At 38.1% G+C, this 20,803-nt stretch overlaps 2 protein-coding genes across 35 annotated transcripts in view; one reads left to right on the top strand and one right to left on the bottom strand.

Moving 5' to 3' along the window:
• RIF1 (replication timing regulatory factor 1) overlaps positions 1–5,831 on the top strand; it is a 61,827-nt gene extending 55,996 nt beyond the window's left edge. For 5 of the 8 annotated variants that reach the window (XM_036318660.1, XM_036318664.1, XM_036318663.1 and 2 more), the window contains one exon: positions 41–5,831. In XM_036318660.1, the coding sequence (XP_036174553.1) occupies positions 41–255 (215 nt within the window). In that variant the 3' untranslated portion in view covers positions 256–5,831. The remainder of the gene's footprint in view (positions 1–40) is intronic. The other 3 variants (XM_036318661.1, XM_036318659.1, XM_036318662.1) reach the window with 1 other exon arrangement.
• Positions 5,832–9,521: 3,690 nt separating this feature from the next.
• NEB (nebulin) overlaps positions 9,522–20,803 on the bottom strand; it is a 194,171-nt gene continuing 182,889 nt past the window's right edge. For 6 of the 27 annotated variants that reach the window (XM_036319262.1, XM_036319267.1, XM_036319263.1 and 3 more), the window contains 12 exons: positions 19,961–20,053; positions 18,888–18,980; positions 18,208–18,300; positions 16,625–16,717; positions 16,241–16,333; positions 15,827–15,919; positions 14,886–14,993; positions 14,609–14,792; positions 14,212–14,304; positions 13,185–13,337; positions 12,526–12,632; positions 9,522–10,313 (listed from right to left, as the gene is read on the bottom strand). In XM_036319262.1, the coding sequence (XP_036175155.1) occupies positions 10,140–10,313; positions 12,526–12,632; positions 13,185–13,337; positions 14,212–14,304; positions 14,609–14,792; positions 14,886–14,993; positions 15,827–15,919; positions 16,241–16,333; positions 16,625–16,717; positions 18,208–18,300; positions 18,888–18,980; positions 19,961–20,053 (1,377 nt within the window). In that variant the 3' untranslated portion in view covers positions 9,522–10,139. The remainder of the gene's footprint in view (positions 10,314–12,525; positions 12,633–13,184; positions 13,338–14,211; positions 14,305–14,608; positions 14,793–14,885; positions 14,994–15,826; positions 15,920–16,240; positions 16,334–16,624; positions 16,718–18,207; positions 18,301–18,887; positions 18,981–19,960; positions 20,054–20,803) is intronic. The other 21 variants (XM_036319269.1, XM_036319271.1, XM_036319275.1 and 18 more) reach the window with 9 other exon arrangements.

Below are 20,803 nucleotides of genomic sequence, written 5' to 3'. Positions count from 1 at the left end.
CTGAAATAAATCTAATCATACTTTTTCCCTTTTTTTTTAGATTTAGTTGATCCTGTTGCTTTAGAAACTCCATTATCTAAAAATCTTGTGGCACAGGTCAGTGCACTTGCTCTTCAGCTGGATTCAGAGAATCTCCATAATTATTCAGGAAGCCAACTATTTGAAATGCACGAGAAACTTGGTAGCATGGCAAACACTATAATAAAAAATCTGCAGTCGCGTTGGAGGTCACCAGCTCATGATAATTCTGTTTAGTATTTTAAGACAAAGTTGAAACTTTAAAAAAAACTTCACTGAGTTTGTTATTTCATAAAATAAGTTCTGAAATATGGCACAATTTCAGACTGAATGTTTGCAAAATTGGTAACATTTCAGAACCTGAAGGGCAATGATTAAGTTCAATTTTGTAAGTTCATTATGTAAGATGATTTTTTGATATTACATATTTTATTGGCTGCTATGCATTATTTTTCTAAAATTTTAAATTTACTAAAATGTGAAAGCAAAAACTAGAAACAAGCATTTATTTCACTTAAACTCATGCATATTCAGATTAAACATTTTATGAAAAATATTTTATTTGAAGTAAAATTGAAATTTTTTATTTGGATTTTTTGCTGACTGATAAAAGGTGTTTATACTTGATTTTTTTAAAAATTTATATTTGTTGTGCCTAAGGTTTAAGAAATCTGGTCTTGGTAAAATATACTGTATGTGCGATGTAAAAGAATTATTGTTTTTCACCGATTTCAACTATGGACAACTTTTAAGAAAAACCAGAAGTTTCAGGTTTTGGGTTAAAGTATTAAAGCAGACTTTACTAAGATATATATACCATTCATTTATTTGCATTAGCAAATATTTGTACAACAGCATTTTCCTGTGAAAATTGACTCTTTGGGATATAGTACTGATTTAAAAATGCACAACTACTTGTACATTATGTATAGATTACAATGTTTTTAATTTATAAATTTCAGCTTTCGTTAATTGTGTGTTTCTGAAGCTTCTTGTGAATACTTTTGTGTAATAGAAACTATTTTGTATATATTAAATACTGAGATATTAGTATGGACAATAGAAGTGCTTTGTGGACTTGATGCAGATGTTTGTAATATTCTGTATTTACAAATGAAACAGCAAATAGTTTTGTACTTAGTTAATAGTCTCAGTTAAAACATAGGTTTATTTTCTTAAGTAACCAAAATGAGTAAAGTTAATAGAAATGAGAAAGTGTTACATGACAGTTTTACTTGTCATATCTATACTTTTTTTTTGTCTTTTGAAAGAGAGTATCAGCCACTAGAAAGCATGCCTCATTGCATTTCTTTTTAATAGGAGAGTTCGAGTATTTTCATTACAACTTGGACTATAAGAAATCTAGTTTATCTGCTCTTTTCACCTGCACCTAAAGCAAACTTGGAAGAAATTTTAAACTATTTTTTTGAAATATGTGTGTTTTGCCTACTTTTCAAAAATAGGGTGTATATATTTAAAACATTTGTGAATTTTACTAACATTAGTGCCTGACTTCCCTATTTGTTTTTTTAATTCATAATGAGAATGTCTCATTTGTTCTCTGAATAGAATGAGTGAGCAATCTCAGTTTCACGCTTTATTCAGAACTAACCCCTACTTGAAAAGGCACACATTCTTCAAAATGTAGAGAGTTTAATGTTTGTGTCTAATTCGCTTCTATATTCAGAAGGGGGCCACCAGTCAGCCACAAAAAAACATTAGTGTCTTTTATAATTGTAAATCCATGGTCATTACAAATATTTTGGGGTCTAAGTTTGAAGTTTTTATACCAAGGATGGTTTTTAAAGAAATTCTGGGGCCATTGAATTGAGGATTGTAGCTTGAAGCAATAACTAATGAAATATAAGAATATTTTTGTATTGTCTATCATTTCCCAAATAATATTTGACAGTAAAGAGGCATATACGTTTTTAGTGGACAGGTGTGTATGTGTGCTTCAAATGAGTCAAAATTACATTTCCTGACTACATATTTTAATGTTTGTGTGAACTAGGTGATGGAATGAAATTTTTGGGGAAGTGAACAGTATAGCAGAAAATGGGGCCAAAATGATTACCATTCACTTAAGTCACTGAATTTGATACTAGCATAGGTATTAATTTATAACATTTATGATTCAGCAAGGATATGTTTTAAAATATTTGAGGACAAAAATCAGTTTGCTAAGTCATCGTTGTTGATATAGTTATAAGTTTACCTCTGAGGAACCTTCCTTAAAATATTCTTGCCTTGAAATTTTCTGAAAATTTTCCCGAGTAGCAAAATGCATTAATGTTCCTTAATTAACTACATTGTGTTGCTTCATATTAAAGTTAACTTAGCTTTTTCAAATATTTTCTAATGGTTAATAAAACATGACAGTAATACTCAAGTTGCATTCAGAAACATAGTAAGATTTTTTATGTTCCAAAATGGATTTCATAGTGAATTTAAATTTTCAATATTTGAGTGAGCCCATTGAAGGTGCTCTGCTGCTTGAACAAGTTTGGAAGCCATTGTTGAATGGTGTGCGGCTTTTGCTTTAAATCCATATAGTAAAAGGATGAGTCAATTTTAGTGATAATGCTGTTTGATAATATGGTAAAAAAATAAGACTTAAATCTGAACAATAAGAGCATGGTAGTTCTTTTTATGTATAGCTTGAAAGTAGTCAGGGATTCTGATATATTTAAGAATCATGACTGCAAAGCATGTGAGATTGTATATTGCCTAAAGTAAAAGTGGCAGGGCAAGAAACAAAGTTGGAGGGGAAATGGGGTGTGTGTGTGTGTGTAAAGTATACAAGTAGAATTTTTAAAAAAGGGTAATAAGGAATGAGAAAAATTAAAAAATAAGAACTGTTTAAAATGCTAGCTTAGTTGAACTTGAACAGGAGTTAGTAGGGCCAGGTCATGTTTTCCCTTAATGCCACTTGGTAATTCAGTAAGAATTATTCTTTATTATCACTTTATAGGGAGATCAGTTGTTAACATTATTAGATTAAGACTTGAGTGAGTAGGAGAGAAACTGTTAACTCATTATCATTAGTACAACCCATGTCCAATTTATTCTCAAGTTTTTAGAAAGGTCTTGTACTTTGTATACAAACAGTGGAAGTTTTGACTTTTAACAGTGTTTCTCAAATTTGCATGTATGTGTGAAAATGCAGATTCTGATTCAGTATGTCTGTGGTGGGGCACAATCCTTCATTTCTCAAAAACTTCCACATGACATACTAAATAGTGATGTCTGTGGACTGCACTTTCCTAGAGAGGCTGAAGAGGCTTCAAGGGGTGAGTTAGGTTTGGATAGCCCAAGCTGATTTAAGTCCTTGTAGTTACTGTCACAAAAAATAAAAGCTGGTCTTTTTTTAAAAGTAACTTTCCAATTTAAGTAGGCAGATAGTTAAGTGTTTGACATTATAAAAATCTTATTAAGCAGTTTGGACAAATGAGTCTTGGATTATGTTCTGATTTCTTTAAATATTAAAGTAAATTTTAAAATATTGGCGATGGCATTTAGTTTCTAAATGAATCTTGCCTTCTAAGTTACAGGACTTCATTATTTTATTTATAAACATTGAAAATAGAACACCCCAAAGATTAAAATGGCACTGAAGTTAGCAATGCCAAAGTAAGTTATGTGTGATAGATCTGCCTTGACATTGTACTGAAGACATCCTGTGTCTTTATTGTTAAGTTACACGGTTGAAAATTGCAAAATAGAGTTTGAAAGACAGAGTTGATTCTCTAAACATGAGTGTTTCTTGGCATTCTGTTAAGACACTGTATTTCCCTCCCATATTTCAGTATTCTTTTTATAAGATCTACCCTCATCCAAAGCATTTAAGAAAAGGTAGCCAGAAGTTAAGTGATGTACTTACTAAATGGTTTTATCAAGATTTATTGACCACTTGATCTATGAACAAATCTGGGCTGTGTGGCTTGTAATGGCCCAACTAATATATCAAATGTCAGGCTTTGTATATTGCTTTTGAAAGTATACATTAAAATATGAGTCATTTGGATTTGAAGATGTATAGATATTTAATGGAACAGTAGTCTTAACAGAATTGAGTGTTTATGCAGTTCTCTGGAATATAATGCTAAATTTTACAGTGTGGTCTTACAATTTTTTCTTTACATGACAAACCCTTCACCAAAGAACAGTTAAAACCGAACATGAATTGCCAAGCTGTATAAATGCTTACTCCCCTGCAATATACTATTAGAATGGAAGATAATATTTTTTTTTTACCTGAGAGTATAAGTTTGAAGGCAGTATTTAAATGAATGTCACAGAGAAGAAAAATAACCTACCTAGCTTTTGTTCTCATAGCCGAGGAAGCATTACCTTTAGGCCACAGTGTACTGATTTGTAATTGTGGGTAAAATTGTGCTTATTAGACAGCAGGTTTATATGCTGATAGCGATTGATGCACTGATAAGTGATAAAATTTCCAACAAGAGGCAGCATTATTTCTTAAATAGATAAAATGCATGTAACTAGAAAGCTGACCTTCATAATATTGTCATGGAACTGAAAATGAATATAGTGTAGCAGTTATTTTCATACTTAATTGAATAGCAATACTTATAAAGAATTTATTTTTATAGAATGGGAACTTTGTAATAGAAAAATGGAATTGAGAACACAGAATCAGTTTTGAATATAAGAACAAAGATGGCAGTCTTAACTAGTATGTTTTCATAGATCAGGGGATGATAAACTACAGCTGGACACCTGTTTTTGTATAAATCCTATGAGTGAATGGTTTTTACATTTTCTAAATGGTTGAAAAAATATTTTGACAAGAAAATTTATGAAGTTAATATTCAGTGTCTATAAGATTTTATTGGGATACAGCTATGTTTTTACATACTATCTTTGGTGGCCTTTCTGCTACAGCAGCAGAATTGAATGGTCTGACAGATTGACCTGAATTACCTAGCATTTACTGTCTGGCCCTTACGTAGAGTTTACCGATTCCTGTTACAAAGGATAGTTTTTTTGTTCACACATGCCATGTAGTCCGTTTGGTTATTTGCTTCTAGCTGGTGGGAAGAGGATCTAGCTTCCTTAATTTCTTAATCCTGTTGCTGTTATTTAGGTTGTATTTTATAAAATGGGTTCCCCTATTCCATTTATGTTTTCTTATTGTGCAAGTACACATATTCTAGAAGATACTAGTACTTTTAGGAAACATTTTTTCCTTAATCTTAAAATATAGTAAATGTGTTTGCCATGGATATTAAGGAACCATGATGTGTCAGAGGAAGGCATCTGGCACTAATGGGTTAAGTCACAGTTTGTTTTCTGTGTTGAGTAATTCCATTGCTTTCAAACTACCTCCTGTGGATAGACTTGACTAATATGCACTTAGAGAAAGACAAGAAAAGTCAAATCAGACATTTATTAGCCCTGTAATATTTTTGTTCTGATGACTTGGTAAACTTTCTAAGAGAGCTTAGTTTTGCATCCAGAAAGTATTTATATTTGGTAAGTTAAATGACTTAAGTTGAAACCTCATAGAAGTACCTGTTCATTCCTCAGTTAACTGCATTAGTAGATCGGAAATAAGGGTGTAGTCAGTTTTATCTGTGTAATGCTTTATACAATGTTTGCAGCAGCTGGACCTATACTAATAGTATATTTTCAGGTTCAAGACTGGATTGAGGGAGGGAAAAACCTTATGATTTCACAGTAAAAATTTTCATGACCTACTGAGTTGTTACCACTTGCCAATTGAAACTGGACATTGAAACATTTTAAAGAAATGCACTTTAATCTGAAATAAAAGTATAAAAACTAAACCATAATGGTACTTGTTTGTTTGGTTTTGGGTTTTTATTCATTTATTATTTTAATGAGACCTGAATTGAAGAACAGCATAATGCAAATACCAACTTAAAGTAAACATTGTATTCCTCTACAAACACATGAACCATTCATTGTTGCCTCCTTTTATGGCCTGTTTTTAACTATAGGTTTTCTGTTTTATGGGTTCCACACACTTTTTAATCCATATTTTTAAATTAAAAAAAAAGAAAGAAATAGACTTGGTGATGTTGAAAGGTAACATCAGTTTATTATGGTTGCTATAACAGCCACAGACAGTGGCTTAAACGGCAAATTTGCTGTCCCAGTTCTAGACTCTGAGATAAAGTGTTCTTTAAGGCTGTGTGGAAAACTGTTCCATGCCTCTGCCTCCTAGCTTCTGGTGGTTTGTTGGCACTTCTTGGCTTTCCTGGCATGTAGAAGTATTGCCCCAAGCTCTGCTCTCATCACATGTTCTCCCTATGTGTTTGTCTACTTGTCCAAATTTCCCTCTTAGAAAGGCACAAGCTCCATTGAATCGGGGCCTAACCTTAGGACCTCATCCTAACTAATTTCTGCAATTACCTATTGATAAGGTCACATTTTAAGGTGTGTGTGGGGGGCGGGGGGGCGCGGAGAAAGCAAAAATCCATAACACATTTCACAAGGGAGTGGCATTGAGTAGTACCTGGGAGCCCTGGTCATTGAGAGAGCTGAGTTGAGTTCTGGCTTGAGTGTAATCTATAGACATTTATTTCCGTTACAACCTTTTGAATATGACATGAATTTCTAGTCACACAAAGGACTTCTCCAGTGTTAATGCACTGACAAAAATGGGGGCCCTAACAGATGGCTACAAAGTGGAATGAAGAGGAATGTTGAACTTAGATAGTGTTTTAAAGTGTGTCAATTACAATTTAATTTTTAGGAAATGTGATTACTAGGAATCCCACAAGGTAGTGGGAGGAAAGCATTGGTGGGGGAAAGAGAACAAGGTTAACCCTGAGTTGATAACTTGAGGCTAGGAGATGGGTAGAGTAGAATTCTCAACCTTTGTATATGTTGAAATTTTTTAATTGAAGCTTTTAAAAAACTAAAATTAGATAAAGGTTATATCTGTTGTTTTTTTTGAATAGCAACTATAAAGTTCCTGGGCAGCTTTTCGAAGTGAATAGGGAATTTAAAAACTAAAACATTTATTGTAACTGAGCATATGCTTTGAATGTTCCCCAAATTTAGGGGAAAAAACTAGTGTACAATGGGATTGTTGCCCAGCTTAACCTCTTTTAACCCAGTTTAAGTGAAGATTGAAGACTTGGGAGGGGGAGAGTGGCTCTCTCCACCATTAGGCTGCTTAGGAATGGTCTGCCTTTTTCTAGGATCTGTAAGTTTAATGAGGACACCAATTGTCTCTTGTTCATCACTCAAGCCGCAGCATCTCACATAGTGCCTAGCAAACAGGTGTAGTCGCAGATCATTTGCAAGTGTGGGCACTCTTCACTAGTGTACTCCCTGAGTCTCAGACACATTAAGAAGTCTGTGGACACTACACCACTATGATGCCCACAGGCTGGCCCACCATCTAAATGTAGTGTGCAGGCTCTGCATGCTGAGCCATGGCCCTGGACAAACCCCAGATGCCGCAGGAGGCTGATGTGACAGACATGGTGGACTGCCCAGAGTCCTAGCAGAGTCTGCGCCACTGCGCCCCCCCACCCCAGCAATGTCGGCTCTCGGTTCTTGAGTTCTTCGAAGAAAGAATTCAGAGCCAAGAATTCTAGTGCTAGAAGTTTATTTAGCATGCAAAGTGAGAGTGCACTCTAAGGAGATTTGAGCAGGCCGGCCAGAGAACTGCTTTGGCCTTTTAGAAAGAGGCAGAAGAAGTGAGCCAGCTGGACTGTGTAGACTCAGGAAGTAAGTTACAACGACAAAAGAAGGGTTCTTGGAAACAGGTTCAGAGGATTAGCCTGGGATGAGCTGCTGCTGCCCACTACTCCTCTGGTTGCAAGTCTTGTGTGACCCTTAGAGCTTAGGAAAAAGAAAGCAAAGATACATGCCTGAAGAAAGAAAGCACAGGCAAGCTTGAGAGAGAGAGAGAGAGGTATAGCCCTGGCCAGAGAGGCTTGGTTGGAGTATCGTCCCTTATATCAAAAGGTTGGGGTTTGATTCCCAGTCAGGACACAGTACCTAGATGGTAGGTTCAATCCTAGTTGGGCACATATGGGAAGGCAACCAATTGATGTCTCACATCGATGTTTCTTTCTCTCCCTGTATGGGGCAGAGGGGGGGCGGGGGGCAGGCGGCGCGGGAGAGAAAGTGAAAGTATAAGGTTAGGATCATGGTCTCTACTGATTGGTCATTGCTAAGGTAGGGGGTCATTAGTCATTGCATCTGGTCCTGCTGTCAGTCATAGTGTTCCTTCATCTGGTTTTGTTGCTTTTCTGGGCCTGGAACTGAAACAACTGACGCCTAGATGTTGCCCCTAATTTGACCAAAACTCTGTCTCTGATCAACAGACTGGAGGCTTTGTTCCTAAGATTATTTGATACTGATCAGAACCTCATAGGCCTGAGGGCTTAATGTCAAGAAAGTGGTCATGCAAGGGAGAAGGAAGCAGGGGGTCAGGGTACTGGGTGTGGCCAGTGTGAATCAGCTGTCTCAGTGTCCCCATCCCATTTGCCAAGGAATTTTCCTGGCGTCTTACTACAGGCAGTCCTCGGGTTACATTGGACTCGATGTACGTCGTTTCATGGTTACATTGCCATCTCCCATTTATTTATTTTTTTTAAAAAGGTTCCTTCATTTCGACGTAAGTACATATGTACTTTATGTTTTTTATTATTGACCACACACAAGTAAAGGTCAGGAATTATTATCTTTTAAATTTTTACTGTTTCACTTCATTACTGCTGTGTATGTGCTCCATGTGAGTGACATAGGTGCTTACGTAGGTGGGTTCCCACTTACGGCGAAAATCGCGTTATGTGGCACCGTAGGAACCGCTCTCCAATGCAACCCGAGGACCTACTGTATCCTGCCTCATGAGGGCAGCAATATTACTACAGCTCTAAAGTAATATGGACAGGTCTTTTCTTTTTAAGAAAGGATACTCTGCTAACTTGAGCATTAAGCCATCATTGGCTGGCACTCCACCTTTTGCCCACTTAATGCCTTTGTCGGCTAAAGCCAGCCCAGGGGATTCAGCAGAGAAAGATCCCCAAGGTTAGGATTGGATCCAACACTGTTTCTAAAACTTTATAAGCTGAGCCATAAAGGAAGCTTGTGGAACACAAGTATGGATAGAGTTTTGATAAAAATCTATGCTTGTGCATTTTTAACAGTACATTTTTTTTGTTTAATTTTTTTAGTGAAATGTTTGTTTTATTGAAATGTTTATTTGCAGATCGTCATAAAACTATTAAAGATAAATAATGCTGCCCTAGCCGGTTTTGCTCAGTAAATAGAGCGTTGGCCTGTGGACTGAAGGGCCCTGGGTTCGATTCCAGTCAAGTGCACGTACCTCAGTTGCAGGCTCCCGGCCCTTGTCGGGGGCTTGTGGGAGGCAACCAATTGATGTGTCTCTCTCACATCAGTGTTTCTCTCCGTTTCTCCCTCTCTCTTCCACTCGCTCTAAAAATCAATAGAGAAAATATCATTGGGTGAGGATTGAAAAATAATAAATCTCATTCCATCAGTGGCATTTATTGCAGAATTATATATTTTATTAGTTGCTAGCTTATACCAGTTTATATTGACTAACAGCTTATAACTTCAGAACTGGATTAGAAATAAAAGCATCAGCATTCAGTAAGCACAGAAAAGGTGGACATCTCTGCTATTTTCCCTTTAACGTTTATATATTCACGTTTTAGAAAATAATGTTAAACGTTTTCATAATGGAGAAATGGGTTGATACAGCAATAATAAAACATCGCAGAAACTTTTAAAATGTCTATTCTGAAATTAAACTTGATTTTAAAACCCAAAAGAAAGTTTGATAGTGGCAATTTAAAAAATGATGAACCTATGGATTTCGTGTTGTCCTTTGTCTTATGTGCAAGTCCAGAAGATAATGAGGAAGTAAGCCAGCTTAATAACTGGACAGATTAGTCATGCAAACTTTTTTACTGGAGAATTGTTTAGGTTCATATATGAACAAATTGAAAGATGGTACAACCATAAATCATATGGACACAGAAAAATCATTGGGTGGCTTGAGAACTTGGCAATAGTGGAGAGTCTAAACTGAAATCCTGACTGCAGGATTTGTAGGTCCTGTAGGCAGGCATGATGCTTTGAAATGCCTAAATAGCTTCAACATAGTTGGCTGGGAGCATGCCGGTCCTGCCGGTCCTCTGCACAGTGCCATACATCCAACCTTCATCTATAGCTTGAACATTTACTATAGCATCTCCATCCTTGAAGGACACCTCATCAGCATCAGCAGCCATGTAGTCGTACATGGCGCGGAAGATTTTCTATTTGTGAGGATGGAAAGAAAAGAGGTGAGATATGTTAGATTTGCAACAATTAACCCAAACTCTCAATTTTAAGGTCTCCTATGACTTACTCCATAAACTTAAGTTGCCCAAAAGAGAATGTACAACCACCAACAATGAAGTAAAAAAGACAACTCACAAAATAGGAGAAAATATTTGCAAACCATATATCTGATAAGGGATTACTATTCAAAATATCTAAAGAACTATAGTTCAATACGCCCCTCCCCACACACACACACAAAAGGTGGGGGCAAAGGATCTGAATTCTCCCAAAGAAGTATACATAGAACCAATAAGCTCATGAAAAGATGCACAACATCACGAGTCACCAGGGAATTGCAAATCAAAATAGGGATGAAATACAACCTCTCACACACCAAAATGGTGATGAGCAAAAAGAAAGTAACAGGTGTTGGGGAAGATGTGGAGAAATCGGAACCTTCCTAAACTGCTGATGAGAATGTAAAATGTGCAGCCATTTTGGAAAACAGTTATGGGTGTTCTTCCCATGTTAAACAGAGTTCCCATATAATCCAGCAATTCTGCTCCTAGGGGTAGACCCAAGAGCAATAAAAACGTATGTCCATCCAATAACTTGTATACACTTATTCATTCACATTAGTATTATTCATAACAACCAAAAAAAACTCATGCATGCCCACCAAGATGAATGCATTTTTTAAAAAGTGGTATTTCCATACAAATGGAATATTATTTGGCAATAAAAAGGAATGAAGTACTGATACAACATGGATGAACTTCAAAACATTAAGTAAAAGAAGCCAGTCACAAAGACCACTACTGTGTGATTTCATTTATATGAAATGTCAATATGTACATAGAGGCAAGTATATATGACAGAAAGTACATTAGTGGATGCCTCACATTGGATAGAAGATGGAGGGAAAGACCCAGGATGGGGAGTGACTGCTGATGGATACAGGGTATTTTTTAGGGTGATGAAAATGTTCTAAAATTGCATTGTGGTCTGTTGAACAACTCTGTAAATGAACTAAAATTCAATGGAATTGTACATTTCAAATGATGAACTTCACAGTATGTTAATAATGTACTATGGATATGGGTTCATGTGAAATATGTGGACTTGTTCATATGTGGACTTTTTTTCCCCCTTTGGAGGAGGTCAAACTTGTGTTTGGAGAAGAATTTGAAAAACCATAACAATATTGCAGGTATCTCTCACTTTGGGAATTTGGGAGCATACACCAGTAGTATGCTGACATAATTATTTTAGGGTCCATTTTTGGGCTTTATCTTTTTAAAAAATTTTTCCCCGTCACCATTTATTCCCCCTATACTGTCTTCCACCTCCACCTTCCACCCTCCACCCTCCCTGGACTTTATCTTTTTCAAAAATCTATCCCCATGCTAAATCCATATTTAATTATGATAGCTTTGTTTTCCTTTAACATGGTTAAGTCCTTTCCTATTGTCATTTTCAAAATTCACTTGGTTATTCTTGCATCTTTACTCTTTCAAATAAATTTTAGGCTTAACATACAACATTTTAAAAATGCTTTTGGGATTTTGATTGCCTTGAATTTATGGATTTATTTTAGGAGATATGACATCCTTACAAGATTCCTTCTGAAATATAATGGGTCTCAATACTTTTTAGATCTTCATTTACATCTTTTAGTAGATAGTTTTCTTCATACAAATATTCATTTCAATCCTAAATAATTATGTGTTTGTGCTATTATGAATAAGATCCAGGGTCTTAAATTGAGAGTTTTGAAGTAGTCTGGTGAATTGTGAACATGATTTGACTTAACTTTTCAATATATATATTAACAGGAGAGGTCTAAGATATGACATGTTCATATGTGTGATGTGCATACAGATATATATTCTTGAATAATGATACCAAATAGCAAATATCTTAGTTTAAGGTAGTGGGTGGGACCAAAGAGCCCAAACTAATCATTTGCTTTGTTTTTTTTGTTTTGTTTTGTTTTAAATCATTGAATACTACTTTATAATTAGTTTTAGTTTTGTAATGAAGGTTTTCTGATATTGCTATTAACCTAAGATGTGTTGTAAAAAAAAAAAAGCATCATATAAAGTAGGAAGTGTAGTGCAAAAAAATATCAGAATGCCTATCATTATTTTTGTACATATCAAAAAAGTAAGAATGATTTGAGTAAGTTCTTTATTATTTACTTACTCCAGCAGTAGATGGGTGAGATGGGATAGAGGATACCGTTGTCTGTTGGGTGGCAACTGAAGATGATCGTTGTTGTGGGAGCTCTGTGGTTTTTGCATGTTTGTAAGCTGAAAGGAAGGAAGAAATAGTTTATAAGAAGAAGATATAGCCAGATATCATTAAATCTATGTTTAGCTGCTGAACAGTGCTGGCTTTCCCCATAATTTAAAAATAATAATTTCCAAGAAAGGAGAAATGAAACATCTAACTCATGTGCCCCCTCCACAATTCTAGTCTTTTCTCATTAGAAGAAAGAATCCAGCCCTAGCCTGTTTGGCTCGGTGGATAGAGCATCAGACTGCAGACTGAAAGGTCCCGGGTTTGATTCTGGTCAAGGTCTTATGCCCAGGTTGCAGGCTCGCAGCCAATCAATGATTCTCTCTCATCATTGATGTTTCTATCTCTCCCTCTCTGTTCCTTTGTCAATTAAAATATTTTTTAAGAAGAAGAAGGAGGAGGAGGAGGAGGAGGAGGAGGAGGAGGAGGAGGAGAAGGAAAAGAAGAAAGAATCCAGATTTATTTATTTATTTATTACTCAAAGCTTCTGTTATAGTAACTGCCAGTGAGCTGGCTGACCTGCTGAGTCAGCGCCCCCTCCACCCCACCCCCTCCCCTTGTACCTGTTGAGGTTGCAGAGAAGAAGATGCCGCCATTGCTGTAGGTGGACAGGTGGTGGTCTGCCCCTTCTGAGTGCTCAGACTTCTCCTCGCCGCCACTGACGCTCAGAGCACTGGCTGATCGCGACTGTTCCCGGCTCCGGCGCTGAGCTTGGGCTGGGGAGGTGAGATTTTGAGGAGGATCAGAGGTGAAACGTTGTTGGCAGGAATCCCCGGCAGTATTTGAATCTCCGTTGCTTTTTGTTTGTTTGTTACCAAGCACGGTCTGAAGTAGCTTTCCATGGATGAAACCCCCAAAGCACTGATGACATATTGTGTCATCCTCATTTTCCAGAGAACAGTTTAATTACCAAAAGGCAGGTGATAGGGAAGTGGCACAGCAAGGCTGGCCATCCCAGAGTGGCCCTGAGACTGCTCCTTCCCGCCCTGCAGCCCATTTTCCTGCCTCACCAAGATGAACACATGGTCATATTCACACTCACACTCCAACTTCGCCTTCTCCAGAAAGTCCTCCCTAACTTCCACGTCAGTGTAGATGCTTTTTCTCTGTGTTCCCATGACCTCTGTGCAGACCCTTCAAACTACTGTCAGGGAGTAACCACTGGTTTACTCGTCTCTCTTCATCAGGAAACTAGAGTGTAGATCCTTTGAGGACGGGCACTACCTGTTATTTGACTTTTTAACATGAACAGAAGGCATAAAGGCATGCGTGTGACCTCTTTAATGGAATGACTAATCTTTGACATAAGACAATTCAGAAAGTCGCTAAAGATCAAATCCATTCTCTCTTCCCTTTGCCTATGTATTGTTTTCATTATTTCTCTCAGAAAGACTTACCCTGAGGGAGACTTACACTGAGGCAGTGAAACTTGACTAGACATGAGTTTGGCCCACTTGTCAAGGTGTTTTTATGCTGAATGGGCAAGTCGGGTAACTGAAAACCCTTGAGGAAAGGAACTTCAGAAAGTCATTGACTCTAGCCCACTAAATGGTGATATTTTTGCTGTGATCCTTTTGTGGCATAACGTACCGTTAATCATGTGTAAGCTTCGGGATTGAATGTTGTCTTCTGCTGGGTCATAGTCAAAAACTGAGCCAGGATTAGTACGCCAGACACGTAAACCTGAAAGCGAGATGAAGGGTCAGAGCAGATGTTCTTGGACTCTCTCAAAGATTTAGAGAGCTAGGTACGAACTTAATCATAGGAGGATTGATTTAGCTTAGGCTCTCGTCGTGTCTCCTCCTCAGAGGAGATCAAAGCATAAAGAAGAGAGGTCAGGCTTGCAAGTCATGAAATAATAGAGGTTTTCTTTCACACCTAATGAAACACAAATTGAGGTCCTTTATCCTTTGCCCCCTATAGATAACTCACTTCTGTTCCTCTACCCCCTTAGCTTCAAGTCGATTTCCCACTGTGGCTCAGTCACCTGTAATAGTCTCCTGATCCTGGTCATTCCGTTTTTGTTCCATTTGCACCACTTTTCTCTGAATCCCTCTGTAGTTAATGTCACTGAAGTCCTGTGTGTTCTTCTTCACTCGTTCTGTGATAGGGTCTGTCACCACCGGTGTGAAGCAACCCTTGTGCTTCTCAAAGTCTTCATGATATTTCACCTGAAATGTCATGAATTCGTTTTGTGAAAACATGAGGGTGGATCATTTCCTTTGCCCCGTGTGCCCACCAATCCTAGAGAGTTCCCGACTCACTGTTGAGATGTGGCGTTGGGTCTCTCTCACTCGTCTCATCTCCGGGGTGTCCAAGACATAGGCAGCTTTGCCTTGTATTTGTTTCCGGAAGCTATCGGAATAAAGAACCTGCCGGAGGAGAAAAAACGAATGAGCACAGGTCCATGGTACTGTCCTCACTCTGAAGCCTCAAACCCTCTCCAACGGGGGGGGGGGGGGAGGGGGGGGGGGGGGGGGTGGGGGGTGGAAGGAGCTGGGAGGGAAGCTTGAGTCCGAAAGGACCCAGCAAGACCCATGGATAACATGGAGCAGGTTAGCGTGAGGATGGGTGGGCAGGGCTCGCATCCGGGAGGATCTGTTTTGACTTTGAAAATGTAACTTTCATTTTCAAAGGAGAAGAGGCACAGTATAATTTTGAAGGGAAAAGGAAGGAAGTGTTCTCTTGAATTTGCTGGGAACTGTAGCACCAGCGTATCAGATAGTATTTGGTGCTAAATGTGCTACTGACATTTGAAAGAACTATCCTTCAAAACAAGTACGCAGGGTTTTTTTGTAGGTTTATGTCAAGATTTTATAAACCCATATGCAAATACAGAAATCAAAGTCCTCCAGACACAAAAAACCCAAAACATCAAAACCAGAGAAGGCATCCATTTCAGAGTATTACCTGTTTCCTAGGATACCTTAAAAGGAAAGGAAAGCTGAAGACTGGAGGTGTTAGGAAGTCAATTTGTTACAGGTGGTTACGCAAAACTACCTCAGAGGAAAGGAAAAGGGGCAGAAAACGTTGGCAATTAACTTGTTATGTCTTAGCATGATCATTTGGAATTTAAAAGCACAGTTGTGTTAATTTTAGTGTAAATTTTCAGTGGAATAAGAAAGTGCACATTTTTATGAAGTTAAAATGTTATTGTCCAAGTTGTTGCATTCCTTTTTTTTTTTTTTGTAATCCTAGAAAATACCGAGCTAATGTTTTCTTGGTTGCGCTTAGCTCTCTCCATCTCTGGAGTAACAGGTGTCGGAGTTGCTTTTCTCATGTTCTCTTTGTACAACACCTAGAGGAGCCAAGAGAGTATCCAGACATCAGAGAGCAGAAAACCATTTCTGAAAACCATCAGCTAGCTGGTGTTATGGCTCAATTATATCACACTCGATGAGAAACACCTCAGGAAGATAAAGCCATTAAAATGTTATTGTATGAAGCACAAGGTGACGTTTGGGCTGGAGGGGTTGGTTTGTTGTTTTTAAGCAGGTAAAGAAGAATTTTAATGGATAAACAAAAGTTTGGGGAAAACAGTGAGATAAATTAGTGGTATAACCATCTTTGCCAGGCTTGTTAAAAAGTGTAGCAATTTCTTTTCTCCTCTCTGAAATACCGAGCTAAAGTTTTCTTGGTTGCGTTTGACTCTTTCCATCTCAGGAGTAAAGGGTGTCGGGGTCGCTTTGCCCAGGTTGTCTTTGTATAACACCTGTGAGATACAAAGTTGGACCCGAAAGTCACTAGGCGGCAATCTTCAGGCTATTAACTATAATGCAATTTGGGTGAGAAAACCCCATGTTTAATCTATTATTATTAGTGAGGATAGCTCTCAAGAGGAAAGCTTAAAGCCAGTTAATGGCCATTCTAAGTGTAGTATGACATTTAGAGAAGGTTCTAGAAAACTGGCATGTGGTTTGCCTTTAACCTGGGATGGAGTTAGGAGCAGGCCAAATGGCAGGGGTTACTTTGCAAAAATAAAAGCACTTTCTCAAGACAATACCGAGCTAATGTTCTCTTGATTGCGTTTGACTCTCTGCATCTCTGGAGTGACAGGGGTTGGGGTGGCTTTCCCCATATTTTCTTTGTACAAGACCTACATGTGTCCAATGGATCCAAAAAGGCAAAAAGAAGAAGAAAAGAATTACAGTCACCAAATGTTTAAACAGAACAGGTAACTCGTTAGGAGGCCCAGGGTGCCAAACCATGTGGGCAGTGAGGTTAGACGGAAAGGAATACGCTTCCAGGGTAGGGCCCTACGCTGACATCCGTGCAGCCTGCAAGACAGACTCAGCATGCGCCCCCTTCACCCTGCCCTGGTCTGTGAATTCCAGCACCTGATAGGCCATCTAAACAGCACTTAGGGGCCTGGGCTGGAAGGCCACTGGGAAGGGTGAGGCTGCTCCGCAGTGGGGAACCCCACCTTTTTGCAGCACTTAAACTCATATAGACACCTCAGTACAACCGTGGGTCCTTAAACAAGCAAAGGCCCTCTCCTCTCTTTTCTCCTTGCTGTCATTGTGTTGTGCCTCTTGCTTCAGTTTACTACAACATCCAACTTCTCAGCAATGATGTCACTATATGGTAAGTCAATTAAAGACATGGTAACACATCATGACAAATCCTCAACCTCGATGTCTCCCCTCAGTGTCATTCTTGGGGACACGGGTGGTTTTGGAAATGCTGCTCTAGAGGAAGACTTCTGTTAAGGTGGTGGTTCTCAAAGTGGGGTCCCTGGGCAGCAAGGTTAGCAGCATTTGAGAACTTGCTAGAAAGGCACGTTTTCTGGCCCCACATCAGAGACAAGAAACAGTGGGGGCAGGACCCAGCAGTCTGGTTTAACAAACCCTCCAGGTGATTCTGGCGCACAGCTATTGGAGAAACCTGTAGACTGTGCTCACGTGGAGGCCACAGCGTCCTTCATTACGTAAGCTAGAGTCACCCCGACACAAACTCCAGCCCCGGCATTTATCAACATACGGAATATTGCAGAGCACAGGATTACAGGAAATGGCTTACTAAGTTAGCAGTTAAAGGTCATGAAAAAGACAAATAGAACTAAAATTGGTAAAACAAAAAAACAGTTCTAGTGACACTTGCCTTTTTAAGTTAATTAATAACCATTTGCCAAAACCACTACTGAATATTCATTTGTCATTATTTCTGAAGGAGAGGATGGGGATTATATTTCCCAAGGTCTCTTTGTCTAAATCTGACAAGGTAGATGAGAACCTAAAGTCATAGGCACATACAAAAAACCCACAACTCGACTATGCCGCCTCCCCAATTTCACAAATACAGAAAACAAAGAGACCTTGGGGGTAGTGAATAGAGAGTAAGTTTGGGGAGAGATAAGCAAAACAATATTTTATTGGAAAATCCATTACTTCCTGATATTAGAATTTTAAATTGTGGATTAAAGCAATCTTGTTATTATGGGGTTAAGGCTAAGGTAGCCCTATAGGGCAAAAGGATAAATGTGACCAAGAAATTCACAAAATGTAAGTTGTCTTTAAAAAGGAGGATTAATATGCATTATTTTAAATCACTTTTAAGTAGTAGTTTTTTCTCTTCTTGCCAAAGTACCGTGCTAATATTTTCTTGATTGTGTTTGACTCTCTCCATCTCTGGAGTGACAGGTAAAGGGGTTCCCTTGCCCATGCTTTCTTTGTATAACACCTGTGTGATGAGAAAGCATCCAGAAAACAACCATAAGGAACATTTCGTTTGTTGTGACATTTTAAGGGTGAGTTCAACTTCCTTGTTACCAAGTTACACAATAGTCTAAGAAGCCAGGAGTTACACACAGACAAGGCGCCACACGCTACTTTAATGGCAGCCATTCTTGGGATTGGAAAACACTCGCTAGGACGCCAAGGACCTCAGCCGCAGTGGGTAAGGCTGTCGGAGTTATCCATGTTATGTTTTTATTTCTATGAGCACAGTACCTCCTAAACAATCACATAGGGATTTAAAATGGTTAAAACTCAGTTTTGTTGTTATCCAAGCAAACGAAAAGGTAAGGTGGTTTTATAAACATGTATATTTTAAAATACCAAGTGGCAGAGAAATCAGGATTAACTGCAATTTAAGAAATCGAGTTGACAGTAGTATAGAAATGCAAGCGTTGTACGTATGTCCTTTTGCTAAGTGAGGTATATTAGAAGCAAAGGAAAGGAAGTGGGTTTCAAAAAATAATAAATGCTTAGTATCAATTTAATTATGAGGTTAAATGGCATCTTCTTTTCCCTTTCTGTCCAAAATACCGAGCTAATGTTTTCTTGATTGTGTTTGACCCTCTGCATCTCAGGGGTGGTGGAGATTGGAATTCCTGTCCCCACGTTTTCTTTGTATAGCACCTGTGTGGTAAGAAACATCCAGAACAAGAAGAGCAATCAACCGCTTGGCCCCTCTGTGGAGCAGCTGGGAGCACAAGGAAGAAAGTGAGTTCCAGGAAGGGAGATCCCTCAAGCTTCTAGATCCAACCTGTGTGAGCCGAGACATCTTTAAAGCGAGGGAATGCAGGAAAGAGCAGTGAACGCTAGGACATAGGAAAGGAAAGTTTTATAATTGCTGTTGTTTGAACTAAGCTCTGCAGCGATGAGCGACGGAGAGCAAAGGGAATGATTAGCCCTTCTCAGCTTGTTAAGAGGAGGGAGAAAATTAAAAGGGCAAGAGACTGAGAACCAAGGAAGTTATTCCTGATTTGGAAATGTTATTAACAAAACACATAAGGATATTTGGGTTTTATAAACATTGCAAATATGAAGATTCGTACACACACATCTTCTTTTGTTGACTTTCAAAAGAAGTCCAAGTATTTAATTTTTAGCTTGGGTGAGCATATTGGGAAAAATTAATCCTTTTAAAGGCAAATGGAGAGTATGACAAAATGCAAAAACAAACAAACAAAAAACAACAAAAACATAAAACAAACACACAAAAAAACACCTTGAAAAAATCTGTACAAATACCAGTAGGGACAGAGGTTAGAATAGGAAATGAGGCCAACAGTCTGATTGGTGCAGAATAGATGTTTGTAAGCTTCTGTTCAGATCAAATCGGCAAAGCGGGATAAATGTGGCTGCTTAGACATTGAGAATGTTATGCTTTTAAAAGCTGGACTGTAATACCGAACACTTTTTTAAAAAGTCAAATGAGTACATTAATGTTTAACCAAAATGGGGAAACGAATTCATAGGAAGTGGTAGCATTAAGTTGCGAATAAGACGTGTCAAAGTTTTTATTGGGATAAGTTGATTAGATTTTAAAATATAGCCATTAATACTTTAAAAATGTTTTAAACATAGTTAAGGGATTTTTTTTTCCTTTTAAATACCGAACTAAAGTTTTCTTGATTGTGTTTGACTCTCTCCATCTCTGGAGTAATGGGAATCGGGATCCCCTGCCCGAGGTTCTCTTTATACAACACCTGCATGACACAAGAAAGCACCAGAAAAACAAGAGCAGTCAGCACAGCCCTTCCCTCTCTGTCTTGCAGGGAACCTAGTACAAGACTGACATCAAACGGGAAAGACAACTTCCCCAAGTCAGCCTGTCTTTTCGTGCACAGATCTGGAGGACAACATGCACCATGGATCCATAGTTAAAGTGCCAGTGTGTTCGATATTCAGCGTTTAGCCTAACTCATATATTCAATGTTTGTTTTCTGTATCAAGAAATAAAGAAAAAGATACAAATGCTAATTTCATAAGAGCACTAAAATGCTTAGTGTACAATAGGAAGATTATCTTTCAATTAGATTGGCAAATATTTATTTTCCCTATACAGAATATCTTACAGAAGAACAGATATTTAAAACCCTAGGCCAAACCTATGCAATACAGTGAAATTGGTCTTTGCTAAGTAACTTCCAATTGTGGAGGTGGTCCAGTCTACAAGTCAAGGTTTTAATAAATACACAGCACTGCTTATTTTCCATGGTGTCATAAAGGTTCTATGCACCACTGGGCACTCTGCCTAAATGCAACTCGTGTAATAATTAACACAAAGGGTTACTTAGAAAAGCACCTGTATGATAAGATCCTGTCCAGGATCATCGGAATCATCAAGATCTTAAACAGATATAAATAATAATATACTTACTCTAATATAGAAGAAAATAATCTTGAAAAATTAATGCAAACCTTTGCAAAAGAAGGAATAATAATAATATGCCCAC

Source organism: Myotis myotis, unplaced genomic scaffold (genome assembly GCF_014108235.1).
Source record: "Myotis myotis isolate mMyoMyo1 unplaced genomic scaffold, mMyoMyo1.p scaffold_m19_p_8, whole genome shotgun sequence".
Classification (NCBI taxonomy): Eukaryota; Metazoa; Chordata; class Mammalia; order Chiroptera; family Vespertilionidae; genus Myotis; species Myotis myotis.
Note: the sequence above shows the minus strand (reverse complement) of the source record. Positions and strands in the feature narration are given on the sequence as shown.